Source organism: Ascaphus truei, unplaced genomic scaffold (genome assembly GCF_040206685.1).
Source record: "Ascaphus truei isolate aAscTru1 unplaced genomic scaffold, aAscTru1.hap1 HAP1_SCAFFOLD_478, whole genome shotgun sequence".
NCBI classification, from domain to species: domain Eukaryota; kingdom Metazoa; phylum Chordata; class Amphibia; order Anura; family Ascaphidae; genus Ascaphus; species Ascaphus truei.
Window position 1 is genome coordinate 233,464 of NW_027456809.1, and position 16,537 is coordinate 250,000.

Here is a 16,537-nt window from a genome sequence, read left to right on the forward strand (position 1 = left end):
CCCACACCCAGCCTGCACCAACCCCGCACCCTGCACAGGCCTGAGATACTGAGCCCTGCCAATGTATATACGTAGTTACACTCACATCCAGCCTGCACCCACCCAGCACCCTGCACAGGCCTGAGATACTGAGCCCTGCCAATGTATATACATAGTTACACCCACACCCAGCCTGCACCCACCCAGCACCCTGCACAGGCCTGAGACACTGAGCCCTGCCAGTGTATATACATAGTTATACCCACACCCAGCCTGCACCCACCCAGCACCCTGCACAGGCCTGAGATACTGAGCCCTGCCACTGTATATACATAGTTACACCCACACCCAGCCTGCACCCACCCAGCACCCTGCACAGGCCTGAGATACTGAGCCCTGCCAATGTATATACGTAGTTACACCCACACCCAGCCTGCACCCACCCAGCACCCTGCACAGGCCTGAGATACTGAGCTCTGCCAATGTATATACGTAGTTACACCCACACCCAGCCTGCACCCACCCAGCACCCTGCACAGGCCTGAGATACTGAGCCCTGCCAATGTATATACATAGTTACACCCACACCCAGCCTGCACCCACCCAGCACCCTGCACAGGCCTGAGACACTGAGCCCTGCCACTGTATATACATAGTTACACCCACGCCCAGCCTGCACCCACCCAGCACCCTGCACAGGCCTGAGATACTGAGCCCTGCCAATGTATATACATAGTTATACCCACACCCAGCCTGCACCCACCCAGCACCCTGCACAGGCCTGAGACACTGAGCCCTGCCAGTGTATATACATAGTTATACCCACACCCAGCCTGCACCCACCCAGCACCCTGCACAGGCCTGAGATACTGAGCCCTGCCACTGTATATACATAGTTACACCCACGCCCAGCCTGCACCCACCCAGCACCCTGCACAGGCCTGAGATACTGAGCCCTGCCAATGTATATACATAGTTACACCCACGCCCAGCCTGCACCCACCCAGCACCCTGCACAGGCCTGAGATACTGAGCCCTGCCACTGTATATACATAGTTACACCTACGCACAGCCTGCACCCACCCAGCACCCTGCACAGGCCTGAGATACTGAGCCCTGCCAGTGTATATACATAGTTACACCCACACCCAGCCTGCACCCACCCAGCACCCTGCACAGGCCTGAGATACTGAGCCCTGCCAATGTATATACATAGTTACACCCACATCCAGCCTGCACCCAGCCTGCACCCACCCAGCACCCTGCACAGGCCTGAGACACTGAGCCCTGCCACTGTATATACATAGTTACACCCACGCCCAGCCTGCACCCACCCAGCACCCTGCACAGGCCTGAGATACTGAGCCCTGCCAATGTATATACATAGTTACACCCACGCCCAGCCTGCACCCACCCAGCACCCTGCACAGGCCTGAGATACTGAGCCCTGCCACTGTATATACATAGTTACACCTACGCACAGCCTGCACCCACCCAGCACCCTGCACAGGCCTGAGATACTGAGCCCTGCCAGTGTATATACATAGTTACACCCACACCCAGCCTGCACCCACCCAGCACCCTGCACAGGACTGAGATACTGAGCCCTGCCAGTGTATATACGTAGTAACACCCACACCCAGCCTGCACCCACCCAGCACCCTGCACAGGCCTGAAATACTGAGCCCTGACAATGTATATACATAGTTACACCCACACCCAGCCTGCACCCACCCAGCACCCTGCACAGGCCTGAGATACTGAGCACTGCCAATGTATATACATAGTTACACCCACACCCAGCCTGCACCCACCCATCCTGCACCCACCCAGCACCCTGCACAGGCCTGAGATACTGAGCCCTGCCAATGTATATACGTAGTTACACCCACGCACAGCCTGCACCCACCCAGCACCCTGCACAGGCCTGAGATACTGAGCCCTGCCAATGTATATACGTAGTTACACCCACACCCAGCCTGCACCCACCCAGCACCCTGCACAGGCCTGAGATACTGAGCCCTGCCACTGTATATACATAGTTACACCCACACCCATCCTGCACCCACCCAGCACCCTGCACAGGCCTGAGATACTGAGCCCTGCCAGTGTATATACGTAGTTACACCCACACCCAGCCTGCACCCACCCAGCACCCTGCACAGGGCTGAGATACTGAGCCCTGCCTGTGTATATACGTAGTTACACCCACACCCAGCCTGCACCCACCCCGCACCCTGACAGGCCTGAGATACTGAGCCCTGCCAGTGTATATACATAGATATACCCACACCCAGCCTGCACCCACCCAGCACCCTGCACAGGCCTGAGATACTGAGCCCTGCCAATGTATATACATAGTTACACTCACACCCAGCCTGCACCCACCCAGCACCCTGCCCAGGCTTGAGACACTGAGCCCTGCCAGTGTATATACATAGTTATACCCACACCCAGCCTGCACCCACCCAGCACCCTGCACAGGCCTGAGATACTGAGCCCTGCCAGTGTATATACATAGTTACACCCACGCCCAGCCTGCACCCACCCAGCACCCTGCACAGGCCTGAGATACTGAGCCCTGCAAGTGTATATACGTAGTTACACCCACACCCAGCTTGCACCCACCCAGCACCCTGCACAGGCCTGAGATACTGAGCCCTGCCAGTGTATATACATAGTTATACCCACACCCAGCCTGCACCCACCCAGCACCCTGCACAGGCCTGAGATACTGAGCCCTGCCAATGTATATACGTAGTTACACCCACACCCAGCCTGCACCCACCCAGCACCCTGCACAGGCCTGAGACACTGAGCCCTGCAAGTGTATATACGTAGTTACACCCACACCCAGCCTGCACCCACCCAGCACCCTGCACAGGCCTGAGATACTGAGCCCTGCCAATGTATATACGTAGTTACACCCACACCCAGCCTGCACCCACCCAGCACCCTGCACAGGCCTGAAATACTGAGCCCTGACAATGTATATACATAGTTACACCCACGCCCAGCCTGCACCCACCCAGCACCCTGCACAGGCCTGAGATACTGAGCCCTGCCAGTGTATATACATAGTTACACCCACACTCAGCCTGCACCCACCCAGCACCCTGCACAGGCCTGAGATACTGAGCCCTGCCAACGTATATACGTAGTTACACCCACACCCAGCTTGCACCCACCCAGCACCCTGCACAGGCCTGAGATACTGAGCCCTGCCAGTGTATATACGTAGCTACACCCACACCCAGCCTGCACCCACCCAGCACCCTGCACAGGCCTGAAATACTGAGCACAGCCAGTGTATATACATAGTTACACCCACGCCCAGCCTGCACCCACCCAGCACCCTGCACAGGCCTGAGATACTGAGCCCTGCCAATGTATATACATAGTTACACCCACGCCCAGCCTGCACCCACCCAGCACCCTGCACAGGCCTGAGATACTGAGCCCTGCCAATGTATATACGTAGTTACACCCACACCCAGCCTGCACCCACCCCGCACCCTGCACAGGCCTGAGATACTGAGCCCTGCCAGTGTATATACATAGTTATACCCACACCCAGCCTGCACCCACCCAGCACCCTGCACAGGCGTGAGACACTGAGCCCTGCCAGTGTATATACATAGTTATACCCACACCCAGCCTGCACCCACCCAGCACCCTGCACAGGCCTGAGATACTGAGCCCTGCCACTGTATATACATAGTTACACCCACACCCAGCCTGCACCCACCCAGCACCCTGCACAGGCCTGAGATACTGAGCCCTGCCAATGTATATACATAGTTACACCCACGCCCAGCCTGCACCCACCCAGCACCCTGCACAGGCCTGAGATACTGAGCCCTGCCAATGTATATACATAGTTACACCCACGCCCAGCCTGCACCCACCCAGCACCCTGCACAGGCCTGAGATACTGAGCCCTGCCACTGTATATACGTAGTTACACCCACACCCAGCCTGCACCCACCCAGCACCCTGCACAGGCCTGAGATACTGAGCCCTGCCAGTGTATATACATAGTTACACCCACACCCAGCCTGCACCCACCCAGCACCCTGCACAGGCCTGAGATACTGAGCCCTGCCAATGTATATACATAGTTACACCCACATCCAGCCTGCACCCACCCAGCACCCTGCACAGGCCTGAGATACTGAGCACTGCCAATGTATATACGTAGTTACACCCACACCCAGCCTGCACCCACCCAGCACCCTGCACGTCACTGAGGAAGCATTGGCGAAACGCGTCTGACGTTTTTTGGTCCTTCCAAGCCACCGTAGCGAGGAGTTTTCTTTCCCTGTATCCTGGCCCAGCATCTAGCCGTCTGCGCATGCGCACGCGCAACGGAGTAACGAAGCTGAAGACTACATCTGTGGAGGAGATAGGCGGCCGGAGGAGAACATAGCCTGTGCACGGGCCTTAAGTATCCATACTGCAGCCAGAATTATCCCCATATACAGATACAAAGACCTTCTGCCAGCAGGGATCAGCCGAGAAGCAACACTGCAACCCAGAGAGGGATATACTGTGGAGCCCGGCGACATCTCCTTTCTATGCTTGAAAATATCGGTCGCTTCTGGGAGCAGAGTGACGCGCCCGAGGACATTTCCCCTTTTCTACCTACACCCACGCCCAGCCTGCACCCACCCAGCACCCTGCACAGGCCTGAGATACTGAGCCCTGCCACAATACATAGCTACACCCACGCCCAGCCTGCACCCACCCAGCACCCTGCACAGGCCTGAGATACTGTGCCCTGCCAATGTATATACGTAGTTACACCCACGCCCAGCCTGCACCCACCCAGCACCCTGCACAGGCCTGAGATACTGAGCCCTGCAAGTGTATATACGTAGTTACACCCACACCCAGCTTGCACCCACCCAGCACCCTGCACAGGCCTGAGATACTGAGCCCTGCCAGTGTATATACATAGTTATACCCACACCCAGCCTGCACCCACCCAGCACCCTGCACAGGCCTGAGATACTGAGCCCTGCCAATGTATATACGTAGTTACACCCACACCCAGCCTGCACCCACCCAGCACCCTGCACAGGCCTGAGATACTGAGCCCTGCCAATGTATATACGTAGTTACACCCACGCCCAGCCTGCACCCACCCAGCACCCTGCACAGGCCTGAGATACTGAGCCCTGATAATGTATATACATAGTTACACCCACACCCAGCCTGCACCCACCCAGCACCCTGCACAGGCCTGAGACACTGAGCCCTGCAAGTGTATATACGTAGTTACACCCACACCCAGCCTGCACCCACCCAGCACCCTGCACAGGCCTGAGATACTGAGCCCTGCCAATGTATATACGTAGTTACACCCACACCCAGCCTGCACCCACCCAGCACCCTGCACAGGCCTGAAATACTGAGCCCTGACAATGTATATACATAGTTACACCCACGCCCAGCCTGCACCCACCCAGCACCCTGCACAGGCCTGAGATACTGAGCCCTGCCAGTGTATATACATAGTTACACCCACACTCAGCCTGCACCCACCCAGCACCCTGCACAGGCCTGAGATACTGAGCCCTGCCAATGTATATACGTAGTTACACCCACACCCAGCTTGCACCCACCCAGCACCCTGCACAGGCCTGAGATACTGAGCCCTGCCAGTGTATATACATAGTTATACCCACACCCAGCCTGCACCCACCCAGCACCCTGCACAGGCCTGAGATACTGAGCCCTGCCAATGTATATACGTAGTTACACCCACACCCAGCCTGCACCCACCCAGCACCCTGCACAGGCCTGAGATATTGAGCCCTGCCAATGTATATACGTAGTTACACCCACCCAGCCTGCACCCACCCAGCACCCTGCACAGGCCTGAGATACTGAGCCCTGCCAATGTATATACATAGTTACACCCACCCAGCCTGCACCCACCCAGCACCCTGCACAGGCCTGAGATACTGAGCTCTGCCAATGTATATACATAGTTACACCCACGCCCAGCCTGCACCCACCCAGCACCCTGCACAGGCCTGAGATACTGAGCCCTGCCAGTGTATATACATAGTTATACCCACACCCAGCCTGCACCCACCCAGCACCCTGCACAGGCCTGAGATACTGAGCCCTGCCAGTGTATATACGTAGTTATACCCACACCCAGCCTGCACCCACCCCGCACCCTGACAGGCCTGAGATACTGAGCCCTGCCAGTGTATATACATATGTAACGGTATTTCTGACCCGGCCCGACCCACCCAATCTCACATTGGCCCCTGTGGTCTAACCGGTCCCCATTACAGTGTGGTAGTGTCTGGTGGTGCACCTGTTGGCTACAGGACTCCTGAGTCTCCCGCATGATGGTGTGTGGGGAGAACCCGTCCAGACAGGCAGCTGAGGTAGTGTGCTGAGTCTCACCTAGTTCCAGTGCAGCGCCTCCACCTCATCAGGGTCCCTGCGTCCGCATGGGTATGGTCCTGGTGAGGAACTCCTCAGTGGTGCGGCCCCCTGTGCAATCACTTCACTCTTACACACGAGGGTTTCTGTGATCAGCTTCATCTTTATTGATACGGTGGGCCAGCTGCCCTCCATAATGGGGTGTCTCTAGCCCGTCATGGTGCCCGTGCTTCCCTTTAAAAGGTATGTCGCCTTGATCAGGGATTCCCTATCCCAGCCGGGATATCTTTATCCTGCGCCAGGTCCCTGGACACAGACTCCTACTGCAGCTATTAGAACATAACTGGCTTAACTACTTGAACTTGAACTTGACAGAACTCCCCCTCCACTTAGAACTCAGATAGAACTAACTTTTGACACAGTGCTGTGCCTTATGTACACTCTGGAAGCTGACACACCTCTGACATCACTAACCATGGAGTCAGAGCATGTGACCACTCCCATCCATACACAGGGCACCCCACCAGGGTGTGAGGGCAAACCTCCATAATTACTGCTGGCATGCCCACAACTTACCAGGCCTTACTGTCAGCAGGAGAGATGACTGTAGCCATTTTACATGACCGCTACATTCTCCCCCTGGTGAATCCCATCGTCCTCGCTGGGACCTAAATTTGTATACCCTTTTTCAGGAAGCACTGTAACACAAAAACATAATTATGTTAACTTCACATACAAATTTTCATAATACCATAACAAAATGTCTACAGTACATTCCGCCAAGCCCGCCCCGACCAGCAGCCACGAACCCGCGTAATGCATAGTACCTCCTAAAAGTAGTGACTGGGGTCAGGTTTTCTTACCTCCCTACCACCCATATCCAGGACCGTAACATAGTAATGTCTCGGCAGTCCCCTCTCGGGCCTATAGGTCACCTTATGCTTGTATATGTTCCTGCCTATGCCCCATATGCGTACCAAATGTTCTATCCGCTCCTCGGCCTTATGCCCTATCACGGTACTTCCCCTACCAACCAAGTACATTTCTATGTTCTCCCTGAGCCACCTCCCTCTATTCTCTTCTATTTCATCCATGAGGGGCTCAGGGACGTAAGGGTACTCCAACCCGTGGGATGATTTGTAACGAGCTATTATCGCCCGTTCAGCTCTGCTAGTCCTGGTCAGGTCAGCCCTACCTGCCCTCCCAGGTAACACCTATGATAGGGGCTCGTCAGGGTCCACGGGATCTGACAGGATGCTAGGACCCATGGGTTCTATCTCCCTATGTTCAATTTGAATCCACCGATCCTGCAGCTCTCTGTCCCTCTGCTCAGGGGTGAACTCTCCTACCGCCCACCAGAAGTCTACCACATCCTCCCTCCAGATGAGAAACCGAGTGCGGTCCATCCATGCAGAATACCCTTCAAAGAGTGGAGCCCACCAACGGTGCTCTTTGAACTTGTGTGACTCCCCTGAATCACTTTCATCCCCCTGGGAAAATACCCCCGATGTCCGTGCCGATCACGATACAGACCACCTCGATGATCCCGGTGCCTTTTTCACTGGGGCGGGAGCCACAGGAGGCAACCACCGGCCTACTGCGGGCTTACCCAATTCTCCCCCTCCCCGAGAGATGCCTTCCGTAGCGCAACTGCGCTGTCTCTCCCCAGTCCATTTCACCTCCTCTTCCGAGGTTATGTCCACCGATTCTAAACTAGGCGGGGATCCCGTGGAACAGGTGACAGGGGCAGGGGTTTTATCTAGGGCGTGGAAGGGGACATAAGGGCAAGCGATTGGACCCCACGGGGTTACGACCCGTTCTCGGCTGTCCGTAGACTGGTTCAATGAGGATAATCTCACCCTCCTCAGTCCTCGGATCGCCCATCCAGCTTCTGGGCCTTTGAGGTGATCAGGGACCTTCCCCCGATCGCCGAAGCGTCGCTGCTTCCTCTCCAGTGGTTCCGCCGTCGCCACCGGAAGTGATGTCCTCCCCGGAACCGGAAGCGTCGCCATCTCGGGTAGGACCCCCAAGCGGGATCTCTTCTCCAATGACGACATCCGGGGGTTCCGCCGTCGTCCTCACCGGAAGTGATGCCGTCTCTCCACGTGCGTCTGGGGCCTGGCACGGCCCTTCCACCGCTGCGCTGTCTGCCGGGACAAGGTAAGTGATGGGGCTGCTTCTCTTACCAGTCCGCAGGGGCGTAGGCATCTCTCTCCCGTCGCCGCCCAGTCCTGGGACGGCGGGACTCCGTCTCTCGGCTCGCCGATCTGCGGGGGACGCCCTGTTCTCCAGACTGCCACTCACCCCACGGGGTGTCGTCCGTCCTTGCTCCCTCTTTGGTCCCGATTTCGCCACCGCTAGCTCGCGGAGATCCTCGTCGGAGTAATCTCCCTTCCCTGATCTCGGGGTCACCGAGCGTGGCGAAAGTCTTTTCTCTGCGCGGTCGGGGGGTGACTCGACCGTCTCGGTTGCTGCCGACCCAGCCGACTTGGTCGACTCCAGTCCCCTTTCTCCGGGACTCGCACGGCTGATCCACAGTGCGCCAGGGGACTCGGCGGAGTGCCTAGCCGTATCCCCCGGGGGGTCAGCAGGTTGAATGGGTATAAATGTGGGCATGGGCCACAGATATAATGTCCCGCAATGTGGGCAACGTGCCGCTGTGTTGACAGTGCCTCTGGGCAGCCCGCATTGTAGGCAGAGCCCGACCACCGTCTCGGTGTTTGCCACCCTTACTACCAGTAGCCCGCCGGGTACCGAGTAGGGCTGGGTGGAGACCATCGTGCCCACAGTGGAGGAGCAGGCCATTCTTTTCACAGGAGCCACTTCCTGTATAGGTCTCTTCAGGTCAGTGGTTCCTCGCAACTGACTGGTAGAAGTTGCTGGATCCGCCACTCCCTGCTTCGGCTCCTCCCTTCTCTGACAGAGCTGGAACCCGCCCCCAGGGGTTGCAATGATGGGCGGGTCCCACAGGGGAATATCATGCCCCTTAATTAAGGCCGCGCCTTTCTCAGTCCTGGTGGGCGCGGTCTGCGTTTTCGCGCCAATTTCCTCATCAGAGTGGGATTCTTGGGCCGCGGCTAGTTCCCGCCTTCTCCTGGCTGCTGCTTTCCGTGCAAAATATCCCTCCTTCTTGCACGTTAACTCCGCGGCCGGAACTACTTCTTGTAGTGGCGCCGTCTGGATATCAGTCCCTGGGCCCAGTGGGTGCATTCCCACAGGCCATAGTTGAAAGTCACTCCCCCTGGTGGAAATCAGGGGAGGGTCCCATAGACTAAGCGGTTGACTCAGCACAGGGGCCGAGTGAGTCACTGTCCATGAAGGCGCAGCCGTAGCTTTCGCGCCATACCCCCCATCAGGGCGGGGCTCTGCTGTTCGCGCCATTCCCGGCCAGCTTTTTGCAAGTCCTGCAGCCGCCACGTTTTCTGTGACTGGCCCACGCAGTCTCCCTAGCAAGCGGCAGCCGCCATTTTGGGTATCTTTTGAGTCTGAATTGTCAGTGTCTTTGCTCTTCTCGCGGGGTTCCCCCCCAGTTATCACAATGTCCTCACACTCTTCAAGGGTGGCCCCTCGGTGTCCTAGACTTGACAAAAATGGGGCAGCCACAGCCTTCGCTCCACTCCAGAGCAGATTAGTTAAAGACAGCTCAGCGACGGTTTGCTCTTCAGTGGGGCGCACGACACGGGTGCCTTCTCCATCAGCCTCTGGTCGCCATTTTGGGCTCTCCGCACCACGCGGATCCTCCATTCTCTCGTAACAGTTATCGTACATGGGGCTCCGCTTTGCGGGGCAGCCACCACACCAGTACAATAAAGATTTGTTTCAGATGCACCACCACATGTGTACCTGATCTAGGCTGGACTCATGTTGCACTACCTCAGGCTAGGCTCACTCTCTCAGTGTCTGCTGTAACTCCTTCCTCCCAGTCTGTGCTCCCTATGGTAAGTGTCTGGAATGGGCTAGAGTACTCTGGCTCTGCCATGCAGTACTTGGGGCGTCTACCTCTCTTGGTCAGCCTAGCGCAGACCCTCTCCAGGATTCCTGACCATGTTAACAGGCTATCCCTTCTGGCGTCCTACCAACTAGCACTACCTCAAAGTGACTCGGTCAGCTATAGCCCGGCTCCAAACCCCTCACTCCTTTCAGGTCCCTAGGTTGTCCCTGCGAACTGACAATACCCCGTCAGCCCTTGACCACCCCTAGGTCCGTCCCTACGCAGCACAGAGTGGCAGCAGACTCTCTCCCTGTTTCCCAGTGTGCCTAGCTAGAGCCTGTCCTGATGACAGATCTGATCTCAGCAGCGCCTCCAAATGTAACGGTATTTCTGACCCGGCCTGACCCACCCAATCTCACATTGGCCCCTGTGGTCTAACCGGTCCCCATTACAGTGTGGTAGTGTCTGGTGGTGCACCTGTTGGCTACAGGACTCCTGAGTCTCCCGCATGATGGTGTGTGGGGAGAACCCGTCCAGACAGGCAGCTGAGGTAGTGTGCTGAGTCCTACCTAGTTCCAGTGCAGCGCCTCCACCTCATCAGGGTCCCTTCGGTCACTTGGGTATGGTCCTGGTGAGGAACTCCTCGGTGGTGCAGCCCCCTGTGCAATCACTTGACTCTTACACACGAGGGTTTCTGTGATCAGCTTCATCTTTATTGATTCGGTGGGCTAGCTGCCCTCCACAATGGGGTGTCTCTAGCCCATCATGGTGCCCGTGCTTCCCTTCCAAAGGTATGTCGCCTTGATCAGGGATTCCCTATCCCAGCCGGGATATCTTTATTCTGCGCCAGGTCCCTGGACACAGACTCCTACTGCCGTTATTAGAACATAACTGGCTTAACTACTTGAACTTGAACTTGACAGAACTCCCCCTCCACTTAGAACTCAGATAGAACTAACTCTTAGGCTCAGTGCTGTGCCTTATGTACACTCTGGAAGCTGACACACCTCTGACATCACTAACCATGGAGTCAGAGCATGTGACCACCCCCATCCATACACAGGGCACCCCACCAGGGTGTGAGGGCAAACCTCCATAATTACTGCTGGCATGCCCACAACTTACCAGGCCTTACTGTCAGCAGGAGAGATGACTGTAGCCATTTTACATGACCGCTACACATAGTTACACCCACACACAGCCTGCACCCACCCAGCACCCTGCACAGGCCTGAGATACTGAGCCCTGCCAATGTATATACGTAGTTACACCCACGCCCAGCCTGCACCCACCCAGCACCCTGCACAGGCCTGAGATACTGAGCCCTGCCAATGTATATACATAGTTACACTCACACCCAGCCTGCACCCACCCAGCACCCTGCACAGGCCTGAGATACTGAGCCCTGCCAGTGTATATACATAGTTACACCCACACCCAGCCTGCACCCACCCAGCACCCTGCACAGGCCAGAGATACTGAGCCCTGCCAATGTATATACGTAGTTACACCTGCACCCACCCTGCACAGGCCTGAGATACTGAGCCCTGCCAGTGTATATACATAGTTACACCCACACCCAGCCTGCACCCACCCAGCACCCTGCACAGGCCTGAGATACTGAGCCCTGCCAATGTATATACGCCGGGTAATACATGTAGTAAAGTGTTATATTGTGATGTGTTGTGTAGCATTGTGTTATATTGTGATGTGTTGTGTAGCATTGTGTTATACTGTGATGTGTTGTGTAGCATTGTTATATTGTGATGTGTTGTGTAGCATTGTGTTATATTGTGATGTGTTGTGTAGCATTGTTATATTGTGATGTGTTGTGTAGCATTGTGTTATATTGTGATGTGTTGTGTAGCATTGGTATATTGTGATGTGTTGTGTAGCATTGTGTTATATTGTGTATTTTCTATTCTTCACCTTCACAATGTCGTTGATTAGCGAGTGTCTGAACATCCAGTCCAGGTTAATGCTGTCGTTCTCCAGGATATCCTACGGAGTAACAACGAGATGTTACTTTCCCTGCACAATGCACTATATATCTCCCGCGCACTCTCCCGCACGCTCACCCCCATGCTCTCTCTCCCGCACGCTCACCCCCATGCTCTCACCTCTGCGCACTCTCCCACGCACACTCTCTCCCGCGCGCTCACCCCCTGCTCTCCCGCACTCTCTCTCCCGCACACTCACCCCCATGCTCTCACCCCTGCGCTCTCACCCCCACGCTCTCTCCTGCGTCAACCCCGCCCTCTCTCCCGCGCCACCTGTGAGGGCTGGGGAGTCACGTCGCCCTCGGCGTGCTCCTTGCAGGACTTTAGCCACCGCACCGCCACCGGCGTGCGCACTCCCCTTATCAGCAGGGGACTCCGGAACCGCCGCCCCTCCTGTCCTACGCCACCGGCGCGGGCAAGCAGACGCCTCACCACCGGGACTGAGGCGCGCGTCTGCTGCCTCCAGCCGCGGACGCGCTCTGCACACGCGCGGTTGTGCGCACGTCCCCACTCACGGCGCACGCTCCACTCTGAAGCATAGATGCCTCCTGCACCTGGAACCCACTTTGCTGCAGTCTCCTCCTCCCAGCTTCCCTTTGGTGAGCCCTCCTATTTATTCCCCGTTCTCCATTCCCTCAGCGGCTGAGCATAGTCTGTGTTCCTGTGTTCCTGTGATCCTGTGTTCCTGTGTTCCTGTGTTCCTGTGTTCCTGTGATCCTGTGTTCCTGTGATCCTGTGATCCTGTGATCCTGTGATCCTGTGTTCCTGTGATCCTGTGATCCTGTGATCCTGTGTTCCTGTGTTCCCCTCTCCTGTGCCTTGTTCCCAGTCTCTCGCTACCTTGCCCTGCTTCAGTGACCTCCTGTGTACCGACCCGGCTTTACTCTTGGACTCCGCGCCTCTGGCTCCCCGACCTCGGCTTACCCACAACGATCCGGACCTCTCCGACCCCGACCCGGCTACACTGACCAATCTGCAATCAAGACGCGCCCTCGCGGTTGTGGGCTGGCGTTGTATCTAATCCCCAGCTCGGCCTCGCCGTCCCGTCCAGTTTGTGTTGAGCACAGCGTGACACCACCCCTGCCCTCTCTCCCCCTGTGCTCTCCCCCGTGCTCTCTCCCACCCCTGCGCTCTCCCCCCTGCCCGCTCTCCCACGGTCATCACCCGCGCTCTCTCCCACCCCCACGCTCATCACCCGCGCTCTCTCCACGTGCTCTCTCTCCCCGTGCTCTCTCCCTCCGTGCTCTCTCACCCCTGTGCTCTCTCACCCCCGTGCTCTCTCTCACCCGCGCTCTCTCTCACCCGCGCTCTCTCTCCCGAGGTCTCCCCATGCTCTCTCTCCCCCACCCTCCCTCTGCTCTTTTACCCCGCGTGCTCTCCTCCAGCACTCCCAGCCCTGCGCTCTCCCCCCCCCCCCCCTGCGTGCTCTCTCCCCCGGCGCTTTCTCACCCCGCGGTGCTCACACCCCGGAGCTCTGCTCCACGCTCTCTCCCCGCGCTCACCCCTGCACTCTCCCCCGCACTCTCTCCTGTGCTCTCCCCCACACTCTCTCCTGCACCTCATGCTCTTCCCGACGCTCTCTCCCCCGTGTCCCCTCTCCTCCGCGCCCTTGCACTTTGTCCCATGTTCCCCATGCTTTCTCCTGTGTTCCCCCTGCCCTCTCATCTGTGCCACACCTGCCCTCATCTGTGCCCCTGCCCTTTCCCCCATCACTCCTGCCCTCTCTCCCGCGCCACTCCTGCCCTCTCTCCCGCGCCACTCCTGCCCTCTCTCCCATGCCACCCCCGTCCTCTCTCCCATGCTACTCCTGACTTCTCTCCCACCCTCTCTCCCACCCTAACCCCACCCTCTCTCCTGCCCCACCCCCCTCTCTCCCACCCCACCCTCCCCTCTCCGGCGCCACCCCGCCCTCTCTCCCACCCCGCCCTCTCTCCCACCACACCCCTGCCCTCTCTCCCACCCCTGCCCTCTCTCGCACCCCACCCCTGCCCTCTCTCCCACCCCAGCCCCGCTCTCTATCCCACCCCACCCCCACCCTCTCTCCCACCCCTGCTCTCACTAGCGCCGCCCCGCCATCTCTTGCGCCACCCCTGACCTCCTCCATGCCGCCCCCGCCCTCTCTGCCGCGCCCCTGCCCCACCTCTCCCACGCCCTTGCGCTCTCTGTTTACCCCTCAGTACCTGCAGGCTGCCCCGGGGGCAGTACTCTGTCACAATGCAGATGTTGGGAGGATCGATACAAGCCCCCAGGAAACGCGTCAGGTGATTGAATTGTACGTCTCGCATCTGCGGGGAGAGAGAGTGTCGGCCGCGTCATTGCTAGCGTCTTGGGGTGGGGGGAAAGCTCGCGGGAGGCTGGGCAGGGGGAGGCTTGTAGGAGGGAGAGGAGGCTCATGGTGGGGGGCGGAGGGGAAGCTCGAGGGGGAGGGAGGCTCGGGGATGTTCGTGGGAGAGGGGGAGGCAGGACAGGCTCACGGTGGGGGGTGGGGGGGGGAGCAGCTCGCGGAAGGGGGGAGGCTCGGGTGATGTTTGTGTGAGGGAGAGGGGGAGGCAGGAGAGGCTCACGGTGGGTGGAGGGGGGAGCAGCTTGAGGGAGAGAGGGGGGAGGGAGAGAGGGGAGGCTCGGGGGAGGGGGGGATGGAGGAGGGGGTGGAGGAGGGGGTGGAGGAGGGGGAGAGGGGGTGGAGGGAGAGGGAGGGGGAATGAGGAGGGGGAAGGTGGAGGGGGACGAGGGGAAGGGGGGGAGGGGGGGAGGAGGCTTGCGAGTGGCGGCCATGGTCTAATGCGGGAGAAAGCTAAAAAGAGACACGGGCTGTAATACAAATTATATACATTATACACAGGTTGTAAATCTTATCTAAAACTAACTGGTTTGTCAGTGATGTCACAGTGATGTCACAGTGATGTCATACTTACGTGTTTCAGCTCAAACAGAACCTGTCTGGTCAGCTCAATGCGTTTCTTATTCAGGTGTTTATTGGCAACAACATTACCCTGTGTGAGAGGGGGGAGAGGGGGTAGAGTGAGAGGGGGAGAGGTGCAGAATGTGAGAGGGGGAGAGGGGCAGAATGTGAGAGGGGGAGAGGGGCAGAGTGTGAGAGGGGGAGAGGGGCAGAGTGTGAGAGAGGGGGAGAGGGGGCAGAGAGTGAGAGGGGGAGAGGGGCAGAATGTGAGAGGGGGAGAGGGGCAGAGAGTGAGAGGGGGGAGAGGGGCAGAGAGTGAGAGGGGGAGAGGGGCAGGGTGTGAGAGGGGGGAGAGGCGCAGAGAGTGAGAGGGGGAGAGGGGCAGGGTGTGAGAGGGGGAGAGGGGCAGAGAGTGAGAGGGGGAGAGGGGCAGAGAGTGAGAGGGGGGAGAGGGGCGGAGAGGGAGACGGGGAGATGAGCAGAGAGTGAGAGGGGGAGAGGAGCAGAGAGTGAGAGGGGGAAAGGGGCAGAGAGTGAGAGGGGGAGAGGGGCAAAGAGTGAGAGGGGGGAGAGGGGCAGAGAGTGAGCGGGGGAAAGGGGCAGAGTGTGAGAGGGGGAGAGGGGCAGAGAGTGAGCGGGGGAGAGGGGCAGAGAGTGAGAGGGGGAAAGGGGCAGAGAGTGAGAGGGGGAGAGGGGCAAAGAGTGAGAGGGGGAGAGGGGCAGAGAGTGAGCGGGGGAGAGGGGCAGAGTGTGAGAGTGTGAGAGGGGCAGAGAGTGAGCGGGGGAGAGGGGCAGAGAGTGAGAGGGGGAGAGGGGCAGAGTGTGAGAGGGGGAGAGGGGCAGAGTGTGAGCGGGGGAGAGGGGCAGAGAGTGAGCGGGGGGAGAGGGGCAGAGTGTGAGAGGGGGAGAGGGGCAGAGGGGGGAGAGGGGCAGGAGGGGGAGAGGGGCAGAGTGTGAGAGGGGAAAGGGGGCAGAGGGGGAGAGGGGGAGAGGGGCAGAGAGTGAGAGGGGGAGAGGGGGCAGAGAGTGAGCGGGGGAGAGGGGCAGAGAGTGAGCGGGGGGGAAAGGGGCAGAGAGTGAGCGGGGGAGAGGGGCAGAGAGTGAGCGGGGGAGAGGGGCAGAGTGTGAGAGGGGGAGAGGGGCAGAGAGTGAGCGGGGGAGAGGGGCAGAGAGTGAGCGGGGGAAAGGGGCAGAGTGTGAGAGGGGAAAGGGGCAGAGAGTGAGCGGGGGAAAGGGGCAGAGAGTGAGCGGGGGAAAGGGGCAGAGTGTGAGAGGGGGAGAGGGGCAGAGAGTGAGAGGGGGAGAGGGGCAGAGAGTGAG

At 58.4% G+C, this 16,537-nt stretch overlaps 1 protein-coding gene across 1 annotated transcript in view; it reads right to left on the reverse strand.

Moving 5' to 3' along the window:
• Positions 1–16,537, reverse strand: part of LOC142484949 (atrial natriuretic peptide receptor 2-like) — a 203,079-nt gene that overhangs the window by 178,869 nt on the left and 7,673 nt on the right. The window contains exons 4-6 of the mRNA XM_075584203.1: positions 15,231–15,308; positions 14,496–14,600; positions 12,245–12,316 (exon numbers count right to left, since the gene is read on the reverse strand). Of these exons, the coding sequence (XP_075440318.1) occupies positions 12,245–12,316; positions 14,496–14,600; positions 15,231–15,308 (255 nt within the window). The remainder of the gene's footprint in view (positions 1–12,244; positions 12,317–14,495; positions 14,601–15,230; positions 15,309–16,537) is intronic.